Source organism: Pezoporus wallicus, unplaced genomic scaffold (assembly GCF_028554395.1).
Source record: "Pezoporus wallicus isolate ANWC-B61680 ecotype Strahan unplaced genomic scaffold, APGP_CSIRO_Pwel_v1 contig_736, whole genome shotgun sequence".
NCBI classification, from domain to species: Eukaryota; Metazoa; Chordata; class Aves; order Psittaciformes; family Psittacidae; genus Pezoporus; species Pezoporus wallicus.
In genome coordinates, this window is record NW_026639744.1 from 3,488,528 (window position 1) to 3,503,316 (window position 14,789).

The 14,789-nt window shown below is 41.3% G+C and overlaps 1 protein-coding gene across 4 annotated transcripts in view; it reads left to right on the forward strand.

Moving 5' to 3' along the window:
• Positions 1–14,293, forward strand: part of SGMS1 (sphingomyelin synthase 1) — a 99,688-nt gene extending 85,395 nt beyond the window's left edge. For all 4 annotated transcript variants that reach the window (XM_057415681.1, XM_057415680.1, XM_057415682.1 and 1 more), the window contains 4 exons: positions 4,658–4,775; positions 8,518–8,671; positions 9,414–9,580; positions 11,817–14,293. In XM_057415681.1, coding sequence (XP_057271664.1) covers positions 4,658–4,775; positions 8,518–8,671; positions 9,414–9,580; positions 11,817–11,996 — 619 coding nt within the window. In that variant the 3' untranslated portion in view covers positions 11,997–14,293. The remainder of the gene's footprint in view (positions 1–4,657; positions 4,776–8,517; positions 8,672–9,413; positions 9,581–11,816) is intronic.
• The last annotated feature ends 496 nt before the right edge of the window (positions 14,294–14,789 follow it).

The following is a 14,789-nucleotide window of genomic DNA, read 5'->3' on the forward strand; positions in this document are numbered from 1 at the left end:
CAAGCTAATCATAAAATATGCAAAAGTATTGATATATAATGAATTTTCACAGTCTTGGTGGTTGTTTACTTCCTTGCTCATACTGGTCACAATTGCAAGGGTGAATTTGTCTGCCAATGGAAATAATCTGCTGCTTACCCTTTACAGAGTGTGTGCAGATGCTTAATTCAGGGTATTTATACTGCTGTAAATCCATACATTGGGCTGCCTTATAGTAAGTTTCTGATATAAGGCCTTTTGCTGCCATGGCTGTGAGTAAAGTGTTCAGAGTCAAGTGGCATTAAGTACTATGGGGTGGCATATCACCTTTCCTTACAAAACCTAGGCACAATAATGTCCCCACAGCTGCCCAGTCCAAAGGGGGTCTCCTCCTTCTTTACCTGTGCACTGACTCTTGTGACTCCTGTGTAGGAAGCTGAGGAAGGAATTTAATTTAGCCCCACCGTATGCAATAGAAGATCTTTCAGTTCACAGGACTTTCTAATGACCTTAGAGTTACAGATTTACCCCTTTTTTTGTAAAAAGAGAAATAGAGTCCAGTGGATCACTCACCTTTATAGTGGAGAAAAACATTAAAACTTAAAAGTAAGCATGTCGTTCACCCATTTCATAAGGTACAGGCAGCTTGAAAAGAGAATTGCTAAGCCGGGGCAGGACGCCCTAGTGCAGTACGGCTGTGCATTTCCATAGGAATGTGACAGATGTGTAAGTAATTCACAGGACTGAGATGATGGTTTCTTCATCTTTCCTGCTGTTTTGTACTACTTAATTAATTTTATCAGGTAAAATTCTAAAACTGTTGCACATTTCTACTGAGATGGCATTCCTTAGAAGAGTGTTTCTAGAATGGGTAATTTATAGTTATTCTAGGGCTGTAAAAACTGTGGAATTGCCCTTTTTGGTTTTGTTTTTTTTATGTGCACATATGTATAGGAGAAAGGATTTACCCCTAGCTTGGCCTCTTGTTTTGTTTATGGCTGTGAGCTTCAGTATCACTCCCCTCTTGTGTTGGCAGCTGCACTCCAGCTTCTTTCCCCATGGCTCCAGCTGCCTATAGTGAATGTGGGAGAACATTAACTTTCGTGGGTCTCTGAGCGTAAATGTTCAAAACTGAGGGAAGTACGTAGAGGAGGTGATACGAGATTACTCTCAAGAACAGGGTGGCAGGTTAATAGGGCTGTATGAAGGATCAGATGCCCTGTAATGGAACTGAGCAGTCTTTAGATTAAGAACAGCAGAATCCATTAAGTCTCCAAGATTTCAAAGCATTGGTGTATTGGCTGATGATATAGTAGGTTGGTATTGTTGATAGATGTGAAGATTCCCCCTTGTACCCTCTCACCCTGTCACCGTTTGGTTTGATGTGTTCATTTTCTACTTGCTTTAGAAGGTTTCTTTCTGGTGTTAGAGGAAGATGTCAGCTGGTCAGCGCTGGTTGGTGCGTGTAATGGTCGTGTAATGCTTTGGAGACCAAAAGTTGTCTTTTATGTCAACAAACAGAGGTATCAGTGTCTGAGAGGCCCAATCTGTTCATAAGCAGCAGAAAGGGAAGAATAGGAGAGATGCTTGTGGGAAAAGGAGCCCAGTGAGGTGGATTTATCTGGAAGACCTCATTCTCATGGCTTTGGATAGTGAACCACTAAGTGCTATAAAAAGAGCGGAATTACTTTTGTGGCATGGGTTATCATCTGCCTTTGAAACTTAATTCAAGAATAGAGAGAAGAAGTTACGCTAGCTAGACCTTCCTCACCTCACTTCTGTGATCTCTGATGGTATCATTGCAACACTACATTTGAGATCTGAAGATGTGAAGCCAGGTGATTGCTGGGCAGGATGAGCCTGGTTTCTTGCCTACTCAGATGACAGAGGTACTGTTCATGGATGTTTCCAAGTGCAAGCTCAGGGTCACCAGTGAATGAGCCTGCGTTGTTACCCATGAGCTGAATTGCAGCCAGTGGCTGGGTTGAACCTTTGGCTGAAGGAGGCAGACTTTTTGAAGCACTTTTCCTTGCCAAGCTGTGACATTCCTATTGCTTATCCTACCAAGGTCATTATTTCCCAGTAACCTGATTTCATCCGGTCTAAGCCCGCTGTTCTCTGAAGCAGTGACATACAATAGAGATGTGTCATCATTCATAATACTGATCACTCAGGTCATCTTGTTTAGTCCAGGGATTGCATGATGATGTTAAATAGGATGGATCTACGTGTCTTCTGTGTTGAACTGCAAAGTCTGGGACAAAGTAGAAGAAGGCATTGTCTGTCCAGCTAACCACAATGCAGGGTTTCCCTTTGGCTCCTGTTACTACTTTCTTGCCTGAAAATTCATTTTACCTTCAGGTAGAGACTGGATTTTTTGGCTGGCTTTTGGGCAAGGTACTGCATTTAGTGCAAGAAAATCAGTGATAGTTTTCTTTGAATTTCCATGCAGAATATTGCCCATGGCATTGCTCTTGTTTCCCACCAGAAGGCAGGAGGAGGGTGGCTGTGCAGATCTTTGTTGGGGGCTCCAGGCTGCCCAAGCCTTTTTCCACAGATGCCATGGGGACCTTGAGAAGTTCAGGCAAGCTACCAAGGCAGAATTAACTTCTCTGGGAAGCATTCCCAGATGTTTTGGGACAAGTACAATGCTGGGGTTTGGCCATATTTGACATCTAATTCAGTCTACACACTCATGGGATTGAAAAAGCAGCATCCTGGCTACCCATGTTAGTGAGGTCTGGAGAGTTGTTATAGGTATTGTTTTCGCCATAATAAGCTTAGAAGTTATACTTTGTAGCTGGCTTGTAATCACACACCCACACAAATCCTTTTGAGAAGGGAAAATATGAGGCTTTTTACTTTAAAAAAAAAATACATGTTCTAGTACAGAGCACTTTCAGACTTTCCTAAGCTAAAATGTGCTAAATCCAGTTAGACCAAGTAGGGTCATGGGGAATTTTAATTAAAAAAAAAAAAAAAAAAAAAAGTTCTGTGCTTATAAACCACTGCTGCTTCTTCAGCCTCAAAATACAGTGCTGCTCAGTCCTTAATCCCTAGCCCCCATTTGTCTTCATACCAGGTTTTAAATAAAAGCAAGTTTATGTCTGGTTTTAAAGCCAGGCCCAAGTGTGAGATCTTTATTGCATCACCCTTCTAAGAGAGAAGTTCAAAACACAGGAAAACCCCTGCCCCAATGGCGTGGTGCCTTACACTCTTAAATTTCCATCCATGGAGCTAAATTAATAAAGTATAACTTCTGACTCCCAGTTTTGTCCATGTTTACAGCAGGAGGGGGAAAAAAATACAAATACTGTGTTTCAATAGCAGTAAGTACTGGTGTGCAAATGCATTTGCACTGTCGTAATTGAAGCTTTTCTGATAAATGAAGACTCAAGTTGTTGTTGATGATCTGGCACTGTAAAGTCATATTCTCTGAGAGAGGAGCACTACAGCTTAATAACTCTGCCAAAAGCTATTAAAAATAAAAAAGATGGCCATTTTTGTGCTTTGTAAGATATCAGCTTGATAGACATACTTTTTTATTTCAAAGTGAATACTTCAAAATAGCAACAGATGAATGCCAGAACTTGCAGCATGTGTTATAACCCTTGCATTTCCCAAATGATCATAATTGTAAGTGACAGTGATTTAAAATCAGCTGAAATCAACAGGGGCTGTAACTCGCAGGATGCAAAAGGTTGATGTGGTTAAGGTTATGCATGCTGAAGCTGGATTTGCTGTTGATTTTTGTAATGCTGGTAGTGATTCCTCTTTGCTGAACTCTGGGCCAGCTCAGATAGAGGTTATTTCCACCCTCATGAATGTGCCAAAGGTGTTTAGTTGTTGTAGCTCTGTCCTTGTGATGTTATTAGCAGGTATGTAGCAGTGAAACTCAACAGGCCAGTTTTGGGGCTGGCTGTTACTCCTGAGTCTGATCTGCGGCTCTTTACCCCAGGTGTTCTTGCTGGTTTGCAGAACTGCATCATGGTACCCCAAAATTGCTTCTGCCATCTCCGTTACATCAGCGATTTGCTGTCAGGCCTCAATGAATAAATCTCTTTGCAGCTGTGGCTGCTTGCTGTGCTTGGCTTCCCATGAAAACACCCTGTCCTGTAGCCAGAGCAGTTCTGAATTTGTATTTTGAAGGTTTTGTTGCTGATGTGAGTTGCTTCCTCTTTAATGCTGCTCAGGAAAAGATGTGTTCTCAGTTGTTTGGGTCATACAAGCTATTTCTTCTCAAGCAGCCCTTTGTAAGTACTAAATGTGTGTGTCAGCTGAAATAGACTTACTCCTTTTCATCTTATAATGAAAATACTGTAACTTTATCCCCTGCCTTGAATCGGAAATTAACAACTGCTCAATGCTAATGGAGGGGTGCGGGGCATGGAATCCCTTTTAATGTGTTCAACACTAAATCTGCACAGGCTTTTGTATTCTAATCCTTACATTTCCTGTAATCATCTTTGTGTGTAATGTTAGTTGAGTTGCTCTTGTGTTTCTCACGTTTAAAGTGTGAGAATATTTATAAAGTATCTCAGTATTCAGGTGTAAGATGATACTGCCACAAGTTTCAAAAGCATCCAGAAGAGAACAGTTGGCAGTTTATTTACCTTCACGTGTTTTGTTTGCATTCAGTGACCTCCTTATTTTTTCCTCTCTTTTTTTTCTCTTCTAGGTCTATAATTAGCAGAAGATTTTTCTGTATAGTTGGCACACTATACCTGTATCGGTGTATTACAATGTATGTGACTACACTCCCAGTACCTGGCATGCATTTCAAGTGTTCTCCAAAGGTAAACTTTTCCTGGCTGTCTTTCCATATTTTAGTCTGTATGTTTTCCCCTTGTCCTGCTGTTACCACAAATATGAGCAACACTTTCTCAGTAATTGTTACTAATTTGAAAATACCAGTTTGGCATGATGGGGACGTCCATCTGCAGATCTTATTTGTTGGTGAAGGTGTTGATGTTTGCTTTGGGGCAGTGCAGGTGTTCCCACTCTTTTCAGCGTACTAATATATGCAATTTCTGTAGCCCTTTCAACTAAATTGCACAGTCAGCATGTGCAATCTGCGGAGGTGCATGTGTGAATCATTTATTTCTAAACACTTCAGGGTGTCAAATCCAAGTATGATTTCCATTTGAAAATGGCCCAGGAGACTTTTCTAAGGCTGGTAAAACTGTCTCCTTTGTAGCTGTCTGTCCCTATATATGTTTTTTGCAGTTGTGTTAGCACAAGGACTTACCACCTCCTCCCCAGTCTAGCACTGACTCCTGTTTGTTAGGCTTGCAAAAACCGTGGCTGAAACCAAGCTACTACAACAGAGGTGCTTAGGCAAGTCTCTACTGTAGTCAGCCTTGAAAGGTAATTCACATGCTCAGGGTGGAGATGGGACAGGGATCATGTTGTTGCATCCATCTCATTATATGTAAACATTAGTTTAACGGTGGTCTTTACTGCAATGTGCTGTTTGTGTTAGGGAAATCCAGTCTAATACAGACTGGACTTCTAGAGTAGGGGACAAGTTGCATGTATTAGACACAAGTGCTCTTTCTCCGTAGCAGTTTGTCTCCCTGACCCTCCTGGAGTTGTTTGTCCTATAGCTTGATTTAAGCAGGAGAAAGAAGGGGGGGGGCGGGGGGAGAGCTGTCTGCTCCACACTAACTGTACACACAGTTCAACAGTTTTGTGTGCACAGCCAGGAGTCAGATGACAGGTAGTAAAATCACTGATTTACAGGTAGTAAAATACTGATTCAACTTGGTAACATGCTGTTGCTGTTTTGGTAAGGGTTGCTGGTATGTACAAAGCCAAAATGCCTCAGTTCCTCAGGAAATAAAGCCAATGAATGTATTACACCAGTTGTCTGACAAGGCAGAATGTTTGCCATGCCTCGTGGCTTTTTGAGAGACTGAGGTCTTTTGCAAAGAGAAGTGAGAGAGGAGTCAACTTGGTACTTGATCAGTCAGCCATTATGAAATTAAAGAAAACACAGGTATTTATGGGTTGAAGTGAGTAAAACTGCCGTTTTTTGAAATTTACAGCGTTGGTAAATATGTCTCATTGCTCATTTACAAGTAAAGGCAACCCTATGTTGTGCTCTTCTGTTGACCCAGTAAGATTAAGGATTAGCTGGGCTTTCTTGAAAGCTATAAATATACCTGTGGGAAAAGAATAACCTCTCAACACCTTATGCGTTCTGTATGACTGCAAGGAGTAGGCTCTGAGGAGCATTTTAATGTTGTGTAAGGAACTGCTAGCAGGAAATGTTAAATTGCTGCAAAGACCCTGTTTAAATCCATCAGAAATTAATGATTTCCACTTCTTAAAGCAAGACTGAGCTTTAAAAGAAACGAACATGCCTGTAACAGCCAGCCAGGTGAATCCGTGTTTTCTTCTGATTGTTAAATGGTTAGCATGGATTTTAAAACTTTGTCAAATGATGTAAGGATGCAGCACGTGTAATGACATCCGTTGATCTTTTAGCCCTGCTCCTTTGAGCTCAGGTGGTTCCTGCTTCCCATTGGGTTCCAGAGATGCTTAGTATGTCCTGGCTGTGCTCGTCCCATGATGTACATTTTCTTTGTAGATTTGTTTAACGTTTGGGCTTGGTTTTGAGCTGAGAGCAGCAAAAGCAAATTTCTGGGAGAGTACCAGCTGCCCTTTTGTCAGCTGGGAGGAGGGAGAGAGGTGTCTTCACCAGAAGGACTTGGTTTACTTTGATTTAGCTGTCCTAAGGCAAATTGAAGTTTTTTCAGAAATACCCTCTGAGGGTATACTTGTCATGGGTTGGAGGTGGGTCAGAGCAAATCCATCAGGTGTACAGGAACATACCTGTTGTTCATATGCACTGTGTGAGATAAAGTCAGTCCAGAATCATAGAATAGTTAGGGTTGGAAAGGACCTTAAGACCATCTGGTTCCAACCCCCCTGCCATGGGCAGGGACACCTCACACTAAACCATGTCACCCAAGGCTCTATCCAACCTCACCTTGAACACTGCCAGGGATGGAGCATTCACAGCTTCCCTGGGCAACCCATTCCAGTGCCTCACCATCCTTATAGTAAAGAAACTCTTCCTTATGTCCAATCTAAACTTCCCCTGTTTAAGTTTTAACTCCTTGTCCCTTGTCCTATCACTACAGTTCCTGATGAAGAGTCCCTCCCCAGCATCCTTATATGCCCCCTTCAGATACTGGAAGGCTGCTATGGGGTCTCCACGCAGCCTTCTCTTCTCCAGGCTGAACAGCCCCAACTTTCACAGAATCACAGAATCCCAAGGGTTGGAAGGGACCTCAAAAGATCATCTAGTCCAACCCCCCTGCAAGAGCAGGGTAACCTAGAGTACACACACTGGAACTTGTCCAGGCAGGCCTTGAATATCCCCAACGTAGGAGACTCCACGACGCCCCTGGGCAACCTGTTCCAGTGCTCTGTCGCTCTCATGGTAAAGTAATTTTTCCTGATGTTCACATGGAACCTCCTATGCTCCAGTTTACACCCATTGCCCCTTGTCCTATCGCTGGACATCACTGAAAAAAAAACTAGCTCCATCATCCTGACACTCACCCTTTACATATTTGTAAACATTGATGAGGTCACCCCTCAGTCTCCTCTTCTCCAAGCTAAAGAGACCCAGCTCCCTCAGCCTCTCCTCGTAAGGGAGATATTCCACCCCCTTAATCAACTTTCTCAGCCTATCTTCATACAGGAGGTGCTCCAGTCCCCTGATCATCCTCGTGGGCCTCCTCTGGTCTTGTTCCAACAGTTCCATGTCCTTTTTATGTTGAGGACGCCAGAACTGCACACAATACTCTAAGTTTTGTACACCAAAGTTTGGCACTGTCCTCTGACAAGCATTATATATGTTTCTTTTGAAATGTGAAGTGGATGGAAACAATTTGAAGACTTTCCAAAGCAGAGTGGTAGGAGGCCTTAGAGTCTGGAATGAGATACTCTCTTCTTCTGTGTGTTGGATCTAGGTTTCGGCAGCTGGCCGTACAGCTTGGGCGTTCATCCTCTTTACTGTTGGATTATCATCTCTAGGGCCTGTGCTGTTACGAACAAGATGCATTAAATTAAGCTTGATTTATTTTGGAGTGCATTGCCTCTTGAACAGAAGGGAAAACAGATGTTTAGAGAACATGACAGAATTCCAGCTATAGCTGGAAATACTTTTTAATTCCTTTTTATTGGTGAGGCTGGATTTTTGAGACTGTATTACAGAATTTGTAGGTTTTCCAAGAGTCATTATTCTAAACCTCACTATATATGTGTGAGTTTCATATATATATATATATATATATATACATGCCCATTGTATATCCCAGTGGAAGAATATAACAAATAAAACCAGATCTGAACCTGTTAGCTGTGCTTGGAGATTCCTGGTAGAGATATTTTTCCTGCACAGCCATGAGCATTAACAAAGGCTGCCGAGAAGACCTGGGAGAAAGATTATGCCTTTACATAGTGTGAGCAATAAGTACTTTTGTTTACAACATGCTGTGCTTTTATGTTTTACTCTTCTACCAGCTTTTTGGAGACTGGGAATCTCATCTGCGAAGGATAATGAAATTGATTGCTGGCGGAGGATTGTCCATCACAGGATCCCACAACATGTGCGGTGACTATCTATACAGCGGTCACACTGTCATATTAACTCTTACATACTTATTTATCAAAGAATGTAAGTTCGTTAATGTTCATGTGGAATTTCTTGTTGTATAAGTCTTTGCTAATTGATGAATTATTGTTATACTGATTGGAAAATACAATTAAGGTAAAAGTGCATGCTTTTCCAATTAAATAATAGTACTTCGAAGACATAGAGCTTACTGAAAAAGAAAACCTTGGAAACAAAATAAAATACTTTACCATGTAGATGACTGAATTAAGCATCTTACTTAAAAGAAAAAGCAAACCAAAATCGTTTAGAATATAATTGAAACCTTCATTTCACCCTGCCTGATGAATGGTATTTCAGCTGTGTATTTCCTAGTCTCTTAAGACTCCAGATGAATGCCATGCTCAATGCAAGGTTTCTCATTTTGCAAGAGTCAAGCCTTAGTATATGCATTTATTTTTTATGAAAGGCAAAAGGAAAGGAGTGCTGTTTATGTAGAATCAGTATTAAGATAGAAATAAGTTAATTTTTACTGACCAAGGTATGTCATGTATGTATTGGGCTTGTTTCTCAAAGATTTAATAATGCTTCTATTTCCGAAGGACCTCATTACCCCTGAGCACGACTTTAAGTAACACCTTAAGATAATGATACTTATTTTGTGATCTCAGCATTCCTACTTTTAATCTTAATGCAGGCATTGCAGTACCCACCCAGGATTGCAGTAGTCTGCTAATTACAGCAGTAGTCTTGCATGTCAATAACATCACATTTTGAAATAATCACTGCTTGTGCTTCTTTCCAGATTCCCCACGGCGACTCTGGTGGTATCACTGGCTTTGCTGGGCGCTCAGCATGGTTGGGATGTTCTGCATCCTCCTTGCTCATGACCACTACACTGTGGACGTGGTGGTGGCTTACTACATCACTACAAGACTTTTCTGGTGGTATCACACAATGGCCAACCAGCAAGTGAGTTTCTCACAGTCTTTGGATCTGTGTGGTTCCACTTGCCATAGTGTGGTAGTGGATGAATTTCCACACTTTGAGACTTTCTGCAGGAGTAGGAGTGGACTCACCCATGTCCTGTGGACCATTCCTCTATTCCCACTTCACATTGGGTTTGCAGGAAACAAAAAGGCCTCATCAGCTGGGTTCATCTTGGGTTACACCTGCAAAAATATCTGAAGGTCTTCCCACAGGCAGGCCTCTCTGCTTCTGCTGTGTAACCTCAGTTTTTGAAGTCCTTCTGAATCTGGGCCAGTTGGCCAGTTTTGTGATAGCAGAACAAACCATTTAGACGTAATGGGGTTTTTTTTGTGCCTTGGTGTTTATTTTGTTTTTGTTGAAGCCAGCTGGGTTTTCCTGGAATTCCGTGGTTTGTATACTTTAGTTAGATGGCACATCTCTTGAAGAATATTATGAGGCCTCAATACAAATGAACCGGTTTTCCAAAGTGTTTCCAAGTGGCAGTAAGATCTCTTGACTAAGAGAAATGTTTTGCTTTTGTGGCAGAGAGCAGGCTGTTCCTGTCCTAAGGCCCAAGTCTGGCAAGGCATGGAAAATAGGGTGATGAGGGAAATACTGAGAGCAAGGAGCTGCTTAGGAGGAGGCAGCACTTGATTTGTAATAATCAACCAGGGAGCAGTGGTAAATGATTCAGAGGTCATATGAAGAAGTCTAAATGAGGTCTCGTGTCAGTTCTTACTTTCCTGCCAGTGAACTAGATCAATAAGAAGTGAGGTTACAGTGCTGAGGAATGTGAGAGGAAATGCGCAAGTCTGTTATCCGTGGGAAAGACCTAATGAGTTAAGAGAAACTTAGGCCTGTAACAAATACTTTCTGGAAAAAGATACTTTGTTTCTGTTGCCTATGACTCCAGTTAATTATGTTTAAGAAAGACCCAGTATGATGGTAGGAAATTAATTAATAATACGATGGTGCAGAGTTTTAGATCATATCAAGGTTTTCTAGCTACTGTGTCATATTATTCCAGTGGTTTTGATGCTACTTGAAGCAGTACACTACAGTCAGACCCTGTGGTACATTTTTACCACCAAATGCTTAATTGCAAGGAATGCACTTTGATGCTCAGTTTGGGAACCACTATGTTTGATACAAGTCTGTGCCCAGACTCTTGTCCTACACCATCAGACTGACTTCTGCACTTTGCATTTGCTTCTGGGCTCTTTCAAAACAATGGTGCTAAGTGGCTGTACATCCAAGGTGGAAACAATTGAAGTCAGGATTGCCTTGAATGCAAATGAGGACTTGCTTCAGGAAAGCCCTTTGCCTTACTGTATGGAAATGTACCTGTTTTACTGCATGGTGTGACTTAGAAGATTGCTCAACATTGCTTCCCTAAGCTGCTGAGATGTTGGGAAATGCTGAACCCTGGATCCTTACCTGAGCACATGTTTGTATGATGTTTTTTTTCCTGGTGCTGCTCCATTTGCAGGTGGCTGTGGCTTGTGTCTGACACCCCACTAGGGAGGGCTAAAGTTAACTTATTTTACATTTGAGTTCATGACATGGGAAGAAAGCTTAGTGTACAAACCCCATGCTTGTGCTTTCTGGTGCGCTGATACAATGCTTCCCTGCTCTGACATTGAAAATGTGCAGCTGGGTAGTTGGATAACTCCCTTGGTGCCTGCCCACTCCTTGTGTTTCAGCTATGGCTTGCGCATAGCTAGGAGTGAAAGGGTGGATTGGGACCATTTGAGAGTACGTGGAGGGCAGGGCAGGGTTCATTACCTCCTCCAAATGGGTTGAGGCATGCGTTGCTCATAGCTTTGTAGGCACACGGCTAGGCTCCAAAGATATGTTTGAGCTACATGTAATTTCAGAGGTACCTATGCAAACAGCTGTGCTTTGGGTTGGGTTGGTGTTTTTTCATTCCCAGAAGAAAGGAGACCCCAAACCTTTGGGCTATTGATTCTTTTCTTATGGGACCATTGAACAGCTGAGGTCTTGGAAACAAGGGTGAGCCTCCCTTGTGAGCACAGGGAGGCTGCGAAAAAGTAGCTTGGCTTCTCTTGGTCTTTGTCCAGGTCTGTTTGAGAGGTATGTCTAGATATTATGAGATTTTTGGAAGCAGCTGTAAGCAGGACATCACTGATGAACTGATTGCAAGTGATGTGCAATGAAGTTGTGCAAGTAAGTCATGTGCTCTTTTGTAATTCTCTTTTTTCTGATTATCTTTGTGCAGGTGCTAAAAGAAGCTTCCCAAACTAACCTCCTTGCAAGGGTCTGGTGGTACAAGCCCTTCCAGTACTTTGAAAAGAATGTCCAAGGAATTGTACCTCGCTCCTACCACTGGCCCTTCCCCTGGCCGGTGCTGCACCGGGGCAGGCAGGTGAAATACAGCCGCTTGGTGAATGACACATAACAGCATGTCAACAGACAAAAGCGGGGGGAAAAAAACCTGTCCCAAGTGCTAAGAACTCCATATGAGAAGATGCCATAAAAAAAAAATCAACTGCTCCCTAACCCTTTCTTTCAACAGTTCCCTTGACTTAACCTATTCAGTTACCTGGTAAGCACTGTGATCTTTTTTTCTTTCCAAAGGATCTGCGTTGGACAACAATAAAGAAAATTTAACTTATCATGCACTGTTATACATTTCTTGTCAATAGATTTGGGATTTACATTTACCCATCACCATGTTCCTTTGTATATGATGCGACGGCATAAATGAAAGCTTTTATATCATAAGTTCTGGTCTTTCCAGTCACGTCTGGAAATAAAGCATATTATTTTCTTGGGAAAACATACTTTTCATATCTCTTGCCCCAAAGATTGGGCTGTAAGCCATTTTCTAGCAAATGACTATGTGAAGGTTTCTAAATACCTGCCTTGGGTAAAAATCAAGAAATCTTTCTACCTGTTGCACCACGCTATGAATAAGGTGATAGACACAGGAAGGTTTGGTAATCTTGATTTTGTAGAATCTGCAGTGACTGTGTCAAAAAGTGCAAAAAAAAAAAAAAAGTGCAAAAAAAAAAAGTTGTAAAGTGGTTTTCTAAGTATTTCCTAACTTTATTTTTCAAAATGTGTATGAAAATTAAATTTAAAAAGATTTTTACATGTCAGAGGATAGAGAGTTAAAATTTAAAGAAAATGCTTCTTGGGAGAGAGAGATTTGTCTATGTTTCTAGTGCCTTTCTTGTCTTGATTGTATGGTCAGTAGGCAGTCTTAAATGTTTTTATTTAATATAAAGTATTCCATGAAAGCAGAATTATATATACTGTATAATTACTAATTTTTGCATTTATAGCTAAATTAAATTGGAAATTTGCTTATAATGTTGAAAATGCCATGTATAGGGGAAAAAAACAAATAAAAAGGGTCCGATCTTGCTCACACATTGTGGGCAGGTCACACTAAAAGGTATCACTTTATTGTCTACTTGGTAGCTGTATTTTAAAAAGAAAAACAGCCATGAATTCCGGTTTTTTAAGAACTTTACAAATGATCACTGAGTGAACTACAAATGGTTTCTCCATCCCGTATTGAAATGTTGTTGAAAAACAACAAAGATATTCTATTTCTTTAAAATATTTGTGCAGAAACTGCATGTAATTATAAGTTTCACTCCTACCATACATACTGTATGTTTGGGGAAGAATTCTATCCTAAACTTGCCAATGTGCAGAGCAAAATAGTTTTTTTTAAAGAATGAAGAAGAGAAAATATATATATAAATATATATATATCCATTCTGTATTTTACGTGAAGCAGAGTTATCTTCTGTAGGGTTTTTGTGTATTCACAAGGTGATATTTGTATTGTAAAACAACAATGGTGAAGGAAAATAAAGAGGCTTTTGAAAAATGTAGTTTCCTTTATCTTTTTAATATTAAGTTTAAATTGAAAGCTGGGTTTATTCTTCCAAACCTTGCCTTTAATTTTATGTGTTACTGCACTGTAGGCCATCAAATTTGGACTGTATGGAAACTGCATTGGTTTTGAATTGCTGTTCGTGTTGGGCAAAACAGTGCCTTATCTGAAATAAATGCTATGCAATAGATTCTGATCGTGTGGGGGCCGGGAGCAGATGGGAGAAGCCTTCCTGGGAGCCATCACCAGGGCTTGAAAAATCTACTGTGAAACTGCTGGAATGGAGCACGTTGCAGGGTAAACATCCACGACTGCAGGATCTACTGGTCCTGTCACTTAAATGGCAGAAAGGAAAAAAAAGAAGTGAAAGTGCCAGTTCTTTTTTTTGGAGGGGGGATGGGCTTATCTCCACTTCTTTGCACTGTTCCTCAGTCTTGGCTAAAAACTTCCTTGGAGAATATATGGGGTGTTACTTCTGCTGCTTTGTCTCACTGTTGCTTGGGATGCTAAACAAAGACTAAACCATTTCTTACCAGTTCTCTTTCTCCCTAGGAGGGAGGGGCCATGCTTCTTGGCAAAACCCTTCACAACAGTATTTGCAGAGCTGCCTGCAAATTCCAGGGATCAGCTCTGCACACTTTACCTTCAGTTGATGGTATTATCTTGGCAACTCTATGGTTGAAAGTAGATTTAAAATAGAAAGCAAACCCCCCCAAGAGAGAATTCATGCTCCCAGAAGTAAATGACTAGTAGATTTTTCAAGACCTGGCATCACGCACATCAAAACCATTGACATAAGTAAATGTATGGATATATGCACATGATATTAAATGGAATCTGCTGAATTCTGCATTGTAGTGTCTGACTTACTGCATGACTTACTTGCTAAATGTGGTTTCATGTTTTTTCACATGCTTTGGTAAAGCATGCTATCTTGAGAAATAACTGGGCAAGCAGGGATATGGAGCTCAGCAGTGTGGCATTGCTTTGAGTGCTGCCTGGTCTGGAGGAGGGGACCAAGGCAATATATATGGGACAAAATTGTTGCGCATCAGTGTAAACTCCAGACTGTGGTGCTTGTGCTGCCTTGATTCCCTCCGCTGTGAGTATCTGCTCACCAGCACTAGCTTTTTAAGATGGGTAATGGCTTGTGATGGCACCAGTGCTGCAGCAATCGGCGCGTGGAGTGCAACTGCTCATTGTTTAGCATGGTGCTAATAGTTGGGGATATCAAATTTCCCACCACTGAGTGCTTCAGCAGCATTTTCCGCAAGCCACTTGGGTGTGGTATACATGTACAGTGATTCTTCAGCCTTTGCTTTCTGGAAGAGCATAGCCATG